Source organism: Nanorana parkeri, unplaced genomic scaffold (assembly GCF_000935625.1).
Source record: "Nanorana parkeri isolate BGI_ZX_2015 unplaced genomic scaffold, ASM93562v1 scaffold115, whole genome shotgun sequence".
NCBI lineage: Eukaryota > Metazoa > Chordata > Amphibia > Anura > Dicroglossidae > Nanorana > Nanorana parkeri.
The window spans coordinates 1530499-1547122 of record NW_017306383.1 but is presented as its reverse complement, the minus strand read 5'-3'; the positions used below and the strand labels follow the sequence as shown (position 1 = coordinate 1547122).

The 16624-nt window shown below is 40.6% G+C and overlaps 1 protein-coding gene across 1 annotated transcript in view; it reads right to left on the bottom strand.

The window, feature by feature from the left end:
* MMRN1 (multimerin 1) overlaps positions 1-16624 on the bottom strand; it is an 81759-nt gene that overhangs the window by 14494 nt on the left and 50641 nt on the right. Inside the window, exon 3 of the mRNA XM_018553281.1 lies at positions 10221-10327. Within this exon, the coding sequence (XP_018408783.1) occupies positions 10221-10327 (107 nt within the window). The remainder of the gene's footprint in view (positions 1-10220; positions 10328-16624) is intronic.

Genomic DNA, 16624 nt, shown 5'->3' with positions numbered 1-16624 from the left:
TTGGGGGGGGGGGCACCACATATTTTTTACATTTACGTTTTTTAAATACATTTTTTACTAACTGTGGCGCCTTGAGATTTTGCATACTTTTAAAAGTTGACATGACTGAAAAAGGTTGAGAAATGCTGGTCTATACAAATACCTGAGAGCATGAGTGTTAAGAGACACCCTTAACAAAACAAATAAACAAACAAACAAACAATAACATAGACAGATTACTATTCGGTAAAAGAGCGTATGCAACTGACATTATACTGGGATCATGATCACAGACTCAATAACTTGTAACGTAAGTTTTGTTCTAGAGTAGGAATATAACACTATGGTTGGTGTCATTTGGCACCTTAGAGACATCTGGTGGTTACATTAGGTAATGCAAAAAGAATCTACTGTACTGTCTAGTTGTTCAAAACAATTTATGTAATTCTAAATATTGCTAATAAATGAATTGAAATGACTAACTAATTTGCTGCCATTATCCCTCATGCTAGGGCTAGGATAATGTGTCTTGACTGATTTTTTTTTTATACAATCTTTTTACATATTTGTCAGGCTGGGCAACTGTGGTAGTATTTTTACACTTTAAATGTCACCTTTTAGAACATGTTTCATGTAGGGTTGCCACCTTTTCTTAATGTGAAACCTGAACACTTTAGCGCCGCATGGCAATTTTTTAGGAGAAAATACAGGAGAGAGCAAGGAGAGATGCATATGTTTATGTTGCATGCATTAAAGATAATAAGTGCCAGTATATATACTCCCAGATATTTCTTATCAGTCACAGAGTTCACAGTACCTCACTCCTCCTGGTGTTAAACTCATCTCCTCCCTGATCCAGTGCTGGTTTAGCATGGTTTTTAGTGTAAACACACTATGACGATCAGTAGATCCACAGAGGAATCTACCTTGTTTTAGTTATATCTAACCTCAACTGACTATATCTCTGGATCTGATTTTTGTGACAAGGAGGATACCCTAGACAGGGGCCACAAGGTGTCTATTGCTATCTTTGCTGACCACATTTTTTCCCCTCAGTCTACCTCTAAAACCACTTTGTTTCTAGGGGCCCAACTTTATTTATTAGGGGCTAACCTCCACTAGCTTCCATCCCTTTGTCCAATAAAAATGGCCATTAAAGTGCCATTGTGCACAATGTAATTTGAATTTTAACAGTCTTCCCATGATCTTTCTTGGAAAAAGGAACAGTTGACTCAAAATGAAAGTTAGACACCTGTTTAGAGTTTAAAAGTCAATGAACCAAGTTTAACCTACCCATGTTAAAGATCATAAAACTTTACATGCTGTTCTCCCTGTGTTTGCATGGGTACTCCGGTTTCCTCCCACACTCCAAAAGACATGCTGGAAGGTTAATTGGCTCCTGTTTAAATTGGGCCTGTGTGCATGTGAGATAGGGACCTTAGATTGTAAGCTCCATGAGGGCAGGTACTGATGTGAATGTGCTCAATGTAAAGCACTGCATAAATTGTTGGCACTATATAATACCTGTTACCAGTAACCAAACGTTGCTGAATTTATACAACAAAAAATACATTTAAAACAGCAGCCTTACTGAGCCACACCTGGAGGGATGGATAAAGGGAAACAAATTGATATGCTCTGCTGGTCAGGCTCTGTCAATTATTAGATTGATGAAAGATAGCTGTTCTTAATATAAACCTGTATACAGCCTGCCTAAGATCTGCACTACTCCCTTGGCTCAAAGTTCACAGTAACCAAACCAGTTAAATAGAAAAATGTAATTCAGGCTGCATTCAAGGCTGAGTGTGAGTGTTTACAAGCAATTTTTGGAGTGTTTTTGAGTTTTTTTACAGGCATATTCAGGCTTGAGCATTTTTGTTAAGCAACAGAGATGGTTGTTTAGCCTTGAAAAATGCTAATTTTGAGATGTTTTCAAGTGCTTCCATTTAAGTCTACTGGGCCAAAAATTCTGCATTCTGCTTTAAAAGTAGCTCATGTGCCTTTCTGAGCATTGGGTGTCAAACTAAAGGCCCCTGAGCACTCACATGTGAAAAAACACCATTTAAAAGTATGGGTTTTTGATGGATGAGCGCTACAAAACGTTCAGGTGTGAATCAGGGCTTAAAGGAGAACTATGAGGTGAGTGATTTTCACTCAACCTCATAGTTCGAGGTGTGACAATGAAACCGACGTGTGACAATGAAACTGTCACACGTCGGCTCAATAGATCGGCAAGTGAGCGAACACATACCGTCACTCGCTCACTTCTCCATCATCTCCCTGCAGAGAGCGGTGACTGTCACTCACGGCTCCCTGCAGGGATTCCCCGCCTTCCCACTTCGATGCTCCAGCGCTGACTGGAGGTACGGATGGGGGAGCGGGCGGGCACAGCTGGCTCTGCCTCTAGATAGGCAGAGCCAGCTGTCACTCACCCAGCTGGATGGATCTTGACAGTATTGTCGGGATCCGCCCCGGCCGTGGCGATCTCAGTATACCGCGAGCTGTAGTTTGCGATATACTGAGCTTTGGGTCATGGGAGGACGCTAGTTTATGTCCTCCCGTGACCCTTAGGAGAACTATGGGGGAAAACACTTACCGCATAATTCTCCTTTAATGCTAAGCATGCTGTTTTTTTGTGTTTCTATGTGGATGGCATAAAAAAGTATGATAACAGTGATAATTATTAGCACAGGGCTAAAGGAGTATAAAAAAGAGAAACACCCCCTTTGCGGATTTTCCAAAAAACATAATAACCCTCTTTTGTCTAGAACACACATTTACAGTAGATTTTAAGTTAACGAAAAGTTATTCTGAGGGGAAAACCCTTATTACATTTTTATTTCCTATTGCTTTTTTGATGTCTTTTATTGAGGACATTGGCATACAGGGAGATGACAGTAATCATTCTTTTGAAAAAGTGTCGGGGTAGCATCAGTAGCCCTTCTTAGTAGAATGGGAAGCAGGTAATAAAAAAAGAAAACTGAATCTGTCTTTTTAGTTTTATCTCAGAGTTCTGGTATTGTGTACAGCAGGAGTGGCACCACCGCCGTCTTATGGGCAGAGGTGCTTATAATGATGAAGATAAAAATACAGTTTAGTCTTTTTTGTTGTCTATAGCAGCAGCAGTAGTATTGCTAGGCATGAAAATATATGATGGAGTATAAATAGAATTGACCTTTTGAATTTGACCTTGTTAATATGAATAACAATGTATTTGGACACTGTAGCAGTCCGGTATGAGGCTTGGGCATCAGTAATTGATCAGGGGTGGTGATGGTCTGACAGAAATCTAGTTAAGTACCAAAGTGAACTGCTGTAGGTGACTGTTCTGACTGTGATAGATATATTAAGTAGCAACTACACTGGAACACCTCAGAGCTAGCAGACATTAAACGATGTGTCAAGCATTATAATTAGCACTGGCAGATGATGATCCTGTTCGGAAATTGGAAACAAAGTGATCATATAAAGACCTGTATTGTTGGCTAGTGTGCTGATCACACAGAACAACACATTGCAGATACTTCCTAGATATGGGCCAGGCCTTCTAGTCTACATTGGGTTGACTAGATGTCCCCAGTTTTGGAGACAGTCCCTGATTTGAGGAGGCTGTCCCTGGATAAAAGTGTGTGTGTGTGTGATATTGTGGATGTGGTTAAAAGTGAACGTGGTCACCTTATACTACAGCTTAGATGTTGCCTACAACATTGCACAAAAATCATTAACATGCTCTCTTGCAATATGAAATAAGACGCTGCTCAGACCTAACACCATTGTACTAGTATATTAGCAATTCCTGGAATTTACCTAGCAGGGAAACCAAATGATCAGGATGAATGCGAATATGAAAATTGGAGCAATTCAGCAGTTGGACTGTGTCCATTCAGTACGCTTTAGTGTAACATTTTTGCTTTTAACTAGAGTACAACCTAAACTCACTAATATAGTTTTTCACTTTAAACAGCAATATCATGTTGTTGCTACATGCACATTTCTTGTCCTGCCTGTCCTTGCTGGACCTCTCTTGCTTTATTTTACCTTGGCTATTGAGAATTCATCCAGCCGTAACAATATTTCAGTGGGCGTGACATCTGATATTGGTGCTCCAATGTACAGTGTGAAATATACAAGGGGCTACTATTCCTGTTGGTAGAAGCAGGTTCACAGATTGGGATAACAGTTGTAAGCCTTGTTATTATGGATGAGGTTTGGATTCACCACGCAACAAATCTGAGAATTTCAAGGTTTGTCGTTCTGGCAAATTTAGAGGCCTGAATTGAGAGGCAGAGGTGCTTCATGCTGAGGTAGTAGGGGGCTCTGCAGGACAAGTGGTGGTTGCGCTGCACCATCTAGAGGCAGGATACATCTGGCTTTTCTTTCTCAGACTGGCCATGCTATAGAGGCCATAGCATGCACAGGAGGTATTTGAGTGTCTTACAAAGCCTTCCTCTTCATCCTCCTAGATGCAGAGCATTCAGTTATCTGCAAGTTCTGCCAATTCACCTTCCTCCTACACCTCCTCTCCTGCTAATCCCATCATAACCCCTCAAACTTACTACGAGCAGTCGACAAACTTATTTGATCACGCTATCACTGTCTTGCGGCAGGAAGGTGATCTTGGTCATGGTCAGGGATTCACCCGTCAGATAGTGAGGTTGACAAAATAAACGCCATGTCCATAGAGGGGGAGGATGGTTCAGCTACACAGCAGTCATGGGACATCAGGCAGGAATCAAGAGGCAGTGATGTTCCAGCACCTGAAACTTACTGCAAAGTGGGTTCAAGCAATGAGGAGGGGGTGGGTGGAGAGGTAGCAGAATGCGAATGGCACAATTTGGAAAAGAGGAAAGTTCTGAGGGACAAACAGAACAGCAATAAGGGAGAATTTTGTCCATGGGCAGGGAAAAGCTTGCAGACGGCTGGAGGGAGCAGCTGTCCTAATCCATCTGGCTGCACTGCCCGATAGGTATTGTTTAATGCTATGCCCAGAGTTGGTCCACAGAACTCAGAAGTTTGGGCCTTTTTAAAGCAGAACTCTAGGCAAATTTTTTTTTCTTAACCCTTGCAGTGGGGCTACCCTGCACTGCAAGGGTTAAGTGCTCATTTTTGTCTAGGTGCTAAAAAAAAGTTATCCTCACCCGATCTTCAGAGTCAGCTTGCTCTTAGACCAGTTCCTGGTGCCTCTCTCCCCCTCCACTGCAGCAGTCTATGGTACTCTGAGTCATCACGTTCTATACACTGTGTATAGGATGTCAGGACATCACAGGACATATCATGACTGAACCGGAGGAGGAGACAGGCTTTAGGGACTGTAGTAGCAGCCAGCCAGCTCAGGTAGAACACCTTTCCACTGCTGCACACCTGGGGGGTCACCGTCTGGCGCCACACACGTGCAGGAGGATGGTTGCCTTCTCTGAATGATGGAGGGGAACCTTGGCCTAGAATCGGATGGGGGTCTGATAGGGAAAACCCTGTATGCGCTGCAGCAGGCCACACCTGGAGTAGGTCCCAACGCATAGCCGGGTTAGGCTCAGCCTTAAGGCAAATAAATTTGAGCCCTGAAAATAACAAACATTACAATGTCCCTGTGTAGCCGGAGGAAACACAAAAACTGTCCTGGAAGATGACTGGGGAAAATGAGCACTTAACTCTTGCAGTAGCCCCACTGCAGGGGTTAAGAACAAAATTGCCCTGAGTTCTGCTTTAAGGTATCTGCTGATGACAGCACCATTGTGGTCTGCAGCCTCTGCCTCCAGCGTTATCAGCCATGGTAAAAAGAAAAGCCATGTTGGTACCCCCACACATAAATTTGGGTACCCACACAACACATGACTCTGCACCACAAAGCTCAATGGGAATAGCACCTCAATGAGGCAAGTCGGCAGCTTGCACTCCTATTCATTCCTTACTTTCTGCATCTCCACCCCCTATACAACATTCTCCTGCTGCATCCATTTCAACATATGTGGCCTCTAGAAACAGGGAGGGAAGTCTCACAAGGAGTTTCATTGGCTTAGAAAACACCATGTCAAATGGGGAAGAGGGTCATAGGGCCACACAGAGAAGGGTTCAGTAAAAGACTAAACCTCTACAGAATTATTCCACACATACTAAACCGTCTGCAGCACAATCCTTTCCAAGGCAGGTGTCTCTTGCATAGCTGCTAGAGTGCAAGAAAAAAAGTTCCAGAATTACAACCATGCTTAGTATCTTAATGCCAGCTTCGCAAAACAGCTGGCTTTGCAGCTGCTTCCATTTCAACTCATGGAAACATCCCCCTTTCATGAGTTTGTGGCCTGCGATACACTACAGTGGCAGGTACCTAGCCCCCATTATTTTGTCCAGAAGGCAATCCCACCAGCATGTGGAAGGTAATGTGTTTGTGTCACTGGGTACACATGACCACAGATACATGGTCTAGTGTTCATGGGCAGGGATGTTGTATATCCTTCACGGCACACTGGGTGACTCTTCTGCCGGCTGGGAAGAATACAGAATGGGGCACACTCCTGGAGCTGGTGGTGCCGCCACATATTTTGTCTAATAGTGACAGCACAGTCACCTGTAGCCCATCCTTCTCATTGGCCGCATCCTTTAACTGAGCCAGACCTTCTGGCAACTTTCCAGGACCAGGCTGAGTGGTGGCTTATCCCACGCCATCTTGTGCCAGACGAAGTCGTGAGTGATTGAGCTACCCTTTACATGGAAAAAATCAAACATTTGCCTGGCCTAGCACTTGTCCTCAACCTTGTGGTGCAGCAATATATCACGATGTACCCTGGCCTCCAGGATGTCCTTTGTGAAGCCATAAGGGTTTGTGGCCACTTTATGAGGTCATACTTGGCCGTGGCTTGCCTGGCAAAATCGCAGCTGTAACCTTAACAGCCTACCAACCGCCTCGTCTGTTGCAACCACATGTGATGGAACTCAACATTAGCCCTGTACAAAAGGCTGCACAAGCAGCAGTGTGCCATCAATGGGTACCTGTGCAATTATAGTACAGGGACACTCTCTGGGTAGCTGGGGTACATTCACCGCATCAATAGCTCATCATTCAGGATGTGTGCAGCATTTTGTCACTGGTGCCACCCAGCAGTCTCAGAGCTTTTGATGTCTACACAATGGAGTCTTTTATAGGCAAATAACATGGAAAAAATGCATTAATTGCACGTATAATCTTATGGTTTTTCTCAAAATTAATGATCCAGCAACAGGGTCTCTTTAAGTGACATTGAGCTCAAAAGAGTCAGGGCCTTAGGCTCAGTGTTTCATCTTAGATTTGCATTATGTGCTCCAAGAAAAATCTGCACAGCAGAAAAAAAGTACGTAAAATGTAAAAGATATTAAAGGAGAACTATGAGGTGAGTGCTTTTCACTCATCCTCATAGTTCTAGCCGACCTGTGACAATGAAACTGTCACAGGTCGGCTCAGTAGATCGGGAAGTGAGCGAACACATGCCGGCGTTCGCTCACTTTTCAATCCTGTCACGGCAGAGAGCCACTGGATTCCCCCCTCCCTGCTCCAATCCTCCAGCGCTGACTGGCGAACGGACGTGTGAGGGGGTGGCTACAGCTGGCCCTGCCACTCACGCAGCTGGGCGGATCCAGACATAATTGTCGGGATCCGTTTCAGCTGCGGCGTCTCAATATACCGCCAGCTGCACTCCCTATATACTGAGCTTAGGGTGACGGGAGGACGCTAGTTTGTGTCCCCCCGTTGCCCTTAGGAGAACTATGGGGAAAAGCCCTAACCCCATAGTTCTCCTTTAATCTTTAAAGGAGAAATCTCACTTAAAATTAGACATTTTTATTTAATCCACTAGTGACCCTTAGGAGAACTATGGGGAAAAGCCCTAACCCCATAGTTCTCCTTTAATCTTTAAAGGAGAAATCTCACTTAAAATTAGACATTTTTATTTAATCCACTAGTGACCCTTAGGAGAACTATGGGGAAAAGCCCTAACCCCATAGTTCTCCTTTAATCTTTAAAGGAGAAATCTCACTTAAAATTAGACATTTTTATTTAATCCACTAGGGGACCAAGTGCGTATAAATGTTGCCATGTCGTTCTGCCATTGCAAAGCAGCATGGTTGGACAGTAAGCACATCTGACCATGCTACTAGCAAAGAGAGGAGTTGTGAGTGACAGCACTGTTCTCTGGCAGCAGGGGTCAGTCTGAAGACCAGCATTGCCATTCATGAATGAATGCACTTTGTTGTTGGGGCTGTGTCATACACTGTACTGGATACGACAACACTGATTACTCATTTATAAAAGCCCACTTAGCGCTGTGGGGCTATGTGATCTATCTGTAAACACAGCCCCAGTAGAGAGATCACAGCCCTGCAGTGCTGAATGAGCTTTTAATAATGAACAATCAGTACTGTCTAGGCTGTGTGATAGAGCTGTCGATGCCCTGTATTCTTACTAGCAGCTGCAAGCTCTATTAGACAGATCTATAGTGCTGATTGTTCATTCATAATAGTAAACAATCAGCTAAGAGAAGTAGTTGGGGCTTAGTGGTTGTTGTACCTCCCCCCACAAGAACGCCCATATTTTAGGTTTCAGACTGGGGTGGAGCTACATTAATATAAATAAAGAGGTGCTTTTATGGCGCAATGTTGCCACTGATCCGAGCGGTACCAAGTGCTATATGCATTTGGTCCCCTGGCAGATACAATTAAAAATCAATCATTTTTGTGAGACTTCTTTTGTAACTAACACTGAACCTCTTTTATTTTAGAATAATATTTAAAAAATACTTTATACACACAAGTCGGTGCTCTTTATATGTACACTATTCTGTTTCAAAGGTATCTATTTATGTATAATTAAATCTAAAATCATTATTTATGTGACCCCCGCCACACACACACACACAAACCACATACTTCAGCTACCTTTATCATTTGTTGTTGAACTTTTGACAAAGGAGCTAAAGTAGCAAGACCATCAGAAATCAAAGTTTTATGGGTGAGTTATACGATTCTTTGCAGTGAGCATCCTTAAGGGGATCCTGCTGTTTTAATATGGACAATTAACTTAGATAAGCTACTGATATATCACCTTGAAAGCCCTCTGCTTACCTTCAACTAATCTTGGGTAACCTGTAACTGTCTTTGATAGATGAAAAACTAAATGTATTAAATTGTAATGCCCTTTTTTTCTGATAATAGAATGTGACAAATTACAGCATATTGTAACCAAATAGAAATTATTTTTAATTAAAATGTGTTATATTAAGATAATGAAATAGCAGATTCATTTTATAGCTGTCATCAGAGAGAAGACTTCATTTATTGCAGACATAGCATGTATGGCTTCATTTTACACAAATGTAAGCTGATTTAAAGAATAAGGGTACTTTTAAACAAAGTGCATGCATCATTTTTGGCCCCTTCCTCTGACAAACCTAACCCATACTCCCCCTTTCACTGATGCCTACCAACCTTGATCCAACGGCCATGGTTCTGCTGTTTGTTTTTTATCTTGTGGTGCACGTCTTCACTGCCCTGGCTGCACCTGCACATTAGTGCCCCATAGACTTCTATGGGACAGTAAAGTGCAGTCAATGGGACTGTAAAAGTGCAGACATGGTCAGGACAGTGAAGGATTGTGGTACAGTATGTAAATGCATCTGTGGAGGGGGAGGTGGGGTTAGATTAGGTCAAGGGAAAGGGGTACAAAAATAACTTATCCTTTAACATTTCTAGTTTTTAAATAATCATAATTGCTGGTGTCATTCAATTTCCAATTGTCTAGAACTAACGTATGGTTTACATATGTCTAATCTAATGCTTATATTGTAACTTTTTGTTTAAAATGTTTCTTTATACTATTGCTTTCACAGCTCCTAAGCTATTAACTGTGTGTGGGTGTGCGTGCGCGCACAAGTGTGTGCTCGGCTACTGAGAATTTGGGGACTATGTTTAACTGATTTCACACAACATTCACAAACTCAGGATTAACACATGTTTATATTTGAATCCAAATAGAAAAATGTGTGAAATGTGGGTGCAAGTTGTGTGGGAACTTGGGTGAACACATGTATAAATAGACCCTTTGCCTTATCCGTGCAGCACTTTACTCAACTTCCCAAGCTATAGAGGACTCTACCAAAGAAAATGCATTAAATTAGATCAGAACTATGGACATACAGAAGTTAGTTTTGAGTTGAGGTTTATGATGGCAAAAAGTAAAAAGCTAAAGTAAAAAGCCAAATTCTGGAGTGCAAACAAACCTGAGACCACACAATGCTGTCCACTGTATCCTGGGCAGCACTTCCATTCCAAAGATGTCACTATTTTATGCCTCATTCTGTAAGCTGGTTTTGAGATGATGCGACTCCTGTAAGATGGCAAACATATGTTAACAATAATAAATGTGTTTTATGTGTTCTAGATTAATAGTAGAAGTGTGATAGACTGTAGCTGACATGCAGCATAACATTAGACTAGCCATTCACATTTTCTTTTAGCAGTTTATGAGCAGATCAAACAGAGTGTGGACCTATGGGTTAGCTTAGAAGAAGGGTAGACAACTGTGGTGAAACAAAAAATCCCATCATGCATCTGCCTCTAGGAGTCATGACTGTGGCTATTAGAGTCGTTCAATATCTTATGGCACTTGTACCACTTTTCTCACAGTATGACACACTTTGCCACTTGTGCATCCTCCCCTTAGAGTTGTATACAATTTTAACTTTATTTAAAGATCAAATTTCATATAGCTCTAAGGAGAGAATGCACAGGTGGCAATGTACATGATACTGTGAAAAAAGTGCTACATTGAGACCCCAGAAGTAGAGTGAATATATTTTTTTAAAAAGAAAATACATCTCCCTGAAAATAATAATTGTTGGAAGTTTAGTAGTGTTGGTCAAAATAAAGTTACTAGAGTTTTTGTGGAGATTTTCTCGTGGCTAGAAATATGGCAGGTTTTTTGGAAAAGGAAATTATCTTCCAATCATTAGCTTTGGTAACGATCCTAGTATTTTCGAAAAAGGAATTACCAGTTGGGGAAAAAGAAATAGGAATTAATTAAGCCTCGAAAAAAAATATTTAGAGTATAAACAGCATACATATTCCTGGTGGGAGGTAGCTAGTCTTGAAATGTATATTAAACAGAAAATCACTGTAAAGGGCTTGAGAAATGTTATCAAACCAAGTTTACATAATGAAGATAAGGATTTTTTGAAAGGCTTGGGAGAATTACCGACAGAAAATATTCCACTTTATTGAATATGCAATATTTACTTGACTATGAGAAAAAACAATTTTCAAAGAATGAACGAACAGCTGAAAGCTGAACAACAAAAGTACTAAAATTTAAGACACAAAGGAATAATGATTTAGTAAAATTGGAGGAATCTGTCAAGAAACATGTTGAAAAACACAAGAAGAAAATAAAACAGGAAAGATAAGACATTTCTGAGAGATTTAAATTATTACCAAAGAGGTGAAGTATATACGTGGCCTGAAAGAAGGAAATGGGGAACAACTCAGTATTATGAAAGATCAGAAATATGATAATCAAGTGAATCAGGAAATTCTTGCAATGGGGAACACGGGGATAAATTTGAAAATCTGTTTGTAGATCGATTTAGCAAAGGAAATGGAGGAAATAGAGGAAAAAATAGAGGAAATAGACACGTAGGTCAACAAAGGGAAGGCTATGGAGGAGCTAGTGGATTAGAATTTGGTAATTATGGCCCAAGACAAGAAGAGGGATACTCCAAACAGAGATCTGAGGAACAGAGATCAGCGGTGTTACACAGGTACGAGATGAGGCAGAGGGAGATGTATATGAATAAAAAAATCCTTGTGGAGTACAGGCAACTCAACAAGGAGAAAGTCAAGCAATTGATCATAAGTTGAAAATATGCAATGCAGTTGAATAAACATCATAGAACATTTTTTAGAAAATGGATTAACATTTGTCCCCACCTCTGACTTTGTTCTTTTTAATTGGGTGAAAGACCTAAACCTGTTTGCAAGTAAAGTAGCACTTGTTAAGGAATATGCTAAGGATAATGACAAAGGAAAAATAATGAATTTGACAACAGATGAACTTACTACTCTAAGAAGCCTGGAATCCCTACAAAAAGGAAAGCAAACAACGGAGACAGAAATATTCAGTCCATTTACTAAATTGCAACTGAAGAGCAAAATAATGCATCCATTATCAGGATATCCAAATATTCCATTGTTTGTGAAATTGGTGGAAGAAGAACTCACCGGTTGAGAAAAAAAGAAACCAAAATGTAAAATAAAACATCATTGTTCATTTGAAAAGATAAAGAAGTTGAGAGAATTGGAATGGAATTAGTAAAAAAAATAATAAAACCGGCTGATAAGAGTGGAAATCTATTCTTAAAGAACAGAGATGTTTACCTGATTATGTGTCTTAAATTATTACAAGATACTAGAAATGGTTAAACACTCCAGAAAGATTCTACAGAGGAATAAGTACAAGATTTAGAAAATATCTTGAGGAAAGCCTTAGAAAATAAATGAATATCTAGAGCCGAGTTTAGCTTTCTTTTAAATAAAAATCCTACTATTGCTACTTTTTATGCACTACCGGAGGTGCATAAAAATGTGGAAACGTCACCCGGATGTCCCATTATATCTGGGAATCAGTGCCTCACTGAGAATATCAGTAGATATGTGGATGCAATTTTGAGACCATTTGTAAAAACACGTCCATCATATATTAAAGACTCCAGGGATTTTGTTAAGAAGTTGAATGAATTACCCATTGGTGAACAGACTCTTTTGGCTAGCCTAGACGTGGAAGCCCTGTATACCAACATAGAGCATGAACGGGAATGGAAGCTTGTAAAAGAGGGAATTTTCTGAAGGAACACTCCAAATTTGTAGCTGAGCTTCTTCTATCTACTTGATCTACCACCCAGACAGCATCCACAGCACATCAACACAACTTGTGAAGTTTTGTACATGTTTTACTGAGTAAAATAACTTAGTATAATTGACCAACAAATGAGAGAAATACAATAACAAAGAGAAACAACATTCAACAATGTACTTCTGGTATTCAGACATTCTGTAGACGCGGCTATCTATTTGGCTGACAGAGTACTGAGCTATCTAAATAGTTATCCTTGACTTTATTGACTGGGTTGCTAATATCTCAGTCCGAAATATTCCCCAGCTCGCTATACTACTGGTTAGTAGCACTGGTCTAGGCTAGCCATCGTTGGGGCCCATACTGTGTATAACTGAAGTAATCAGTTATGATGGATACAGATGGCAAAAGGCCTCTCACCAAATCCGGTGCTTGTTCAGCAGCTCTTGAGTCTGTCAGCGAGAGGCAGGCATCTCTTTCCTCTCCAGCTGACCTCCTTCAGTTGTCACTGCCGTTGTCATGCAGGGAACGTAGGATCTGGTCACTGCAAGAAGTTGATCAATGATATGGCTATCACTCAGCAGGTCTCCCGGTCACAGAATGCAAATTGTCATCCAGGCCTTAATATCTCCACTGAACAGGATCACACTGCGTCCCGCTGAAACGATCATCCGAACAGCACTGACACAGCGGACCTGCAAGTCTCTCTCTCCAGGTCCGTTTTAAACTGGTCCACGGCACACGGTTGATCCACACAGGGTCTAAAGCTCCCCTGTAAGAATATCAGCAACACACACTGATCCAAACAGTCTGCTGGCTCTTCCCGGACTGAGCATGCCAGGATATTTCAGCTAAGCCCACTCCTCTTGCTTACTGCAAAGCCCCCTGGGAATGGTAGTCTCTGCATTTCTGTAGAGCACAGTCTCTTCCTGGCTCTGCACTGCAACTCTATACTACAAGTCTCTGTGTCCCAAGGCTGCACAGTAACAATTAGCTATTTACAAGCAGACATCTATTTGAACCTGTAGCAACTTATGTAGGGGCTACACTATATATGAACAATGTAGAGGAACAGCGATGGGAACCTGCTGTGCAGCAACATTTGCAAATGTATTTCTAGATTGGCAGAAGGAAAAAATATTCCTCTGTGAGGAATTAATGGAATTTACATCCAAAATGTCCTTAATTTTTGTTTCCCTCGATTAATTTGATAAATTATGCATTTATGATATGGGAAGACTTGAAAGAAAGATTTAAAAGGTTTGTTAAAGTACTAAATAATAACAATGTTCTTCACAAGTGAAATACAGGTGGAAGATATACATTTTCTGGATTTGACTATTTACAAGGCTACATAGTGAGGTTTACAAAACAAAATATATGGGAAACCAACAATTTCTTTTTATTTAGGGACAGTCATTATCCTGTCACTCTAAAGAGTGGTATCCCAGTGAAATACTGTATTAGAGCAAAAAGGAATTGCTCTGTAGAGGATGTATTTGAAAAGGAATGTGATGTATTGTGGAAAAGATTTACAGGGTTATTCACACAAGGGTGAAGAGTTTGCGAAGGCAGGAGAACATTGGGAAACATTCTCCAATTCAGCTCACTTTTCAGTTCAGCTATGTTGTCCTAGATTGTTCTCTCTCTAACAGGGTTAAGGTGCCCATGCACCTGACGATTATCGTCAGATAATCTACTCTAAGGTCGTACGACTTTCGTCTTCCTAGCACGCTGGAAAACCTGCCAAAAATCGTACGGTTTTTGGCAGGTTGGTAGCGTGCTCGGAAGACGAAAGCCGCGCGGGCCGGTGTGCACAAGCGCACACTGCCCGCTCAGCATTGCAATCATCGGCAAGCACTCCACTCAGCGCGGAGGGCTTGCGATGATCGCAAGTACAATCTGCCTGTCCAAGATGGGCAGGACGTACGAAATTTTAATGACCTTACAACCATTGCACAACGAAAATTGTGCGATGGTTGTAAGGTGTATGGCCAGCTTTATTCACAAAAGGGTGAAGTGTTTGGAGAAGGCAGGAGAAGTGAAGATACCCAGAAAGGGTGTTGAAAGCGGCATATTATCGAACAAGAAATAAATAAGGGAAAATCAATTAAGTCTAGATAGAGAGGAAAAACAGGCAGTTCAGATGATTGGTGATTATACGGCACAATCCAATTATATCTATAATATAATTGATAAATATTGGCCAATTTTAATGCAAGATGAAACCTCGAGGGGCATATTACACGAACATCCAAGCATTACTTATCAAAGGGAGAAGAATTTATGTGATAGGCTAGTACATAGCCATTTAGAAACAGGAAAATAAAATCTAGTTTCTGGAACCACCAAAAGGTTTGTGCCATTGTGGTCATTGCAAAGCTTGTAAATGCATGCCTACTATCAAGAAATGTAAAAATCCAAAAGATAACTTGATGGTGAAGATATAATTTTTCCATAATTGTAGTACGACTGGATTGGTATATATCGCAAAATGTACTTGTCCCATGCTATACGTTGGAAAGACAATTAGACAGCTGAGGAGATGTGTATTGGAACATGTGAATGATATAATCCTAAAGAGAGATAAACTAATTCCATGACATATGTAGGAAAAACACAATGAAAAGATAGGAGGAGTTGAAATTTTGGGGATAGCAAGTATTACATTTTGGCCCCAGAAGAGGAAACTTGAATGATAAGCTGTTATGAACTGAGGCAAGATGGATATTTGAATTGAACCCGAATGGCTTGAATGAACGCTTCACCTTCTTCCGTTTTTTGTGACTATTAATACATAAATAAAAAAACAAATAAAAAATGTGTAAAACTAAGAAATAATGAATATGTATATAATTTAATGAATATAATAATGAATACATTAGATATTTATAAATATGTTATATATGTAAATTAATCAAATAAAATAGAAGTATAAATACATTTTGTTTGAATTACAGGCCAGATAAAGCACAAAAGAATAAACTTATATTAATAAAAACAGCAAAAGATTATAAAAAAAAAGGTAAAAGCCTTGAAAATGAGGAAAGGGTAAAGGAAGCAGCACAAATAGAGAAAATACAGTAATATTACCCTCTATTAGGCACATAGAGGAATCCTAAATGGCGTTGCTAGAAGTGACGTCACCGGAAGTACCATTATCGGAAGTGCCGTTGACAGAAGTGACACAATAGGATGGCAAATAGGAATCTATATAAGGCACTGTGACATGTGGTCTGTGGTAGTTTATTTTCCTGGAGATGGCAGAAAAACACTAGCACTTTTTTGTTGGCACAATTTGCACAGACCCCCTGAAGCCCAAATAGGCGCAAAACATGTTGCGCATGGGTGCTAAGGGACTTATTTATTTGAAGGAGGGAAAAGAGAGATTTGATAGAAGAATGTAAATAGAGATAAAAGTAAAGGGATTACCAGGTCAATAGATTTGTAAATAGAAAATAAGGTATTTCCCTCTAAAATGGAATGGGTGCTAAATGAAAGAGTAAAAAATTGTTTAATACATTAAAACGATATTAATAGAGTAAATAAAGGTAACATTTGATATAACTCCAAAGGGAGGATGCACAGGTGGCAATGTGCCTCATACTGTGAAGTGTAGAAAAAATGTCACCAGCACACCATGAGTTGAAAAAGCAAAATATTGTATTGCCAATAGCTGTATCTCATTGGCAAGCGCTTTCGGGGCCTCGCAGGGTCTAAGCCTGATGAAGGGGACCCTGCGAGGCCCCGAAAGCGCTTGCCAATGAGATACAGCTA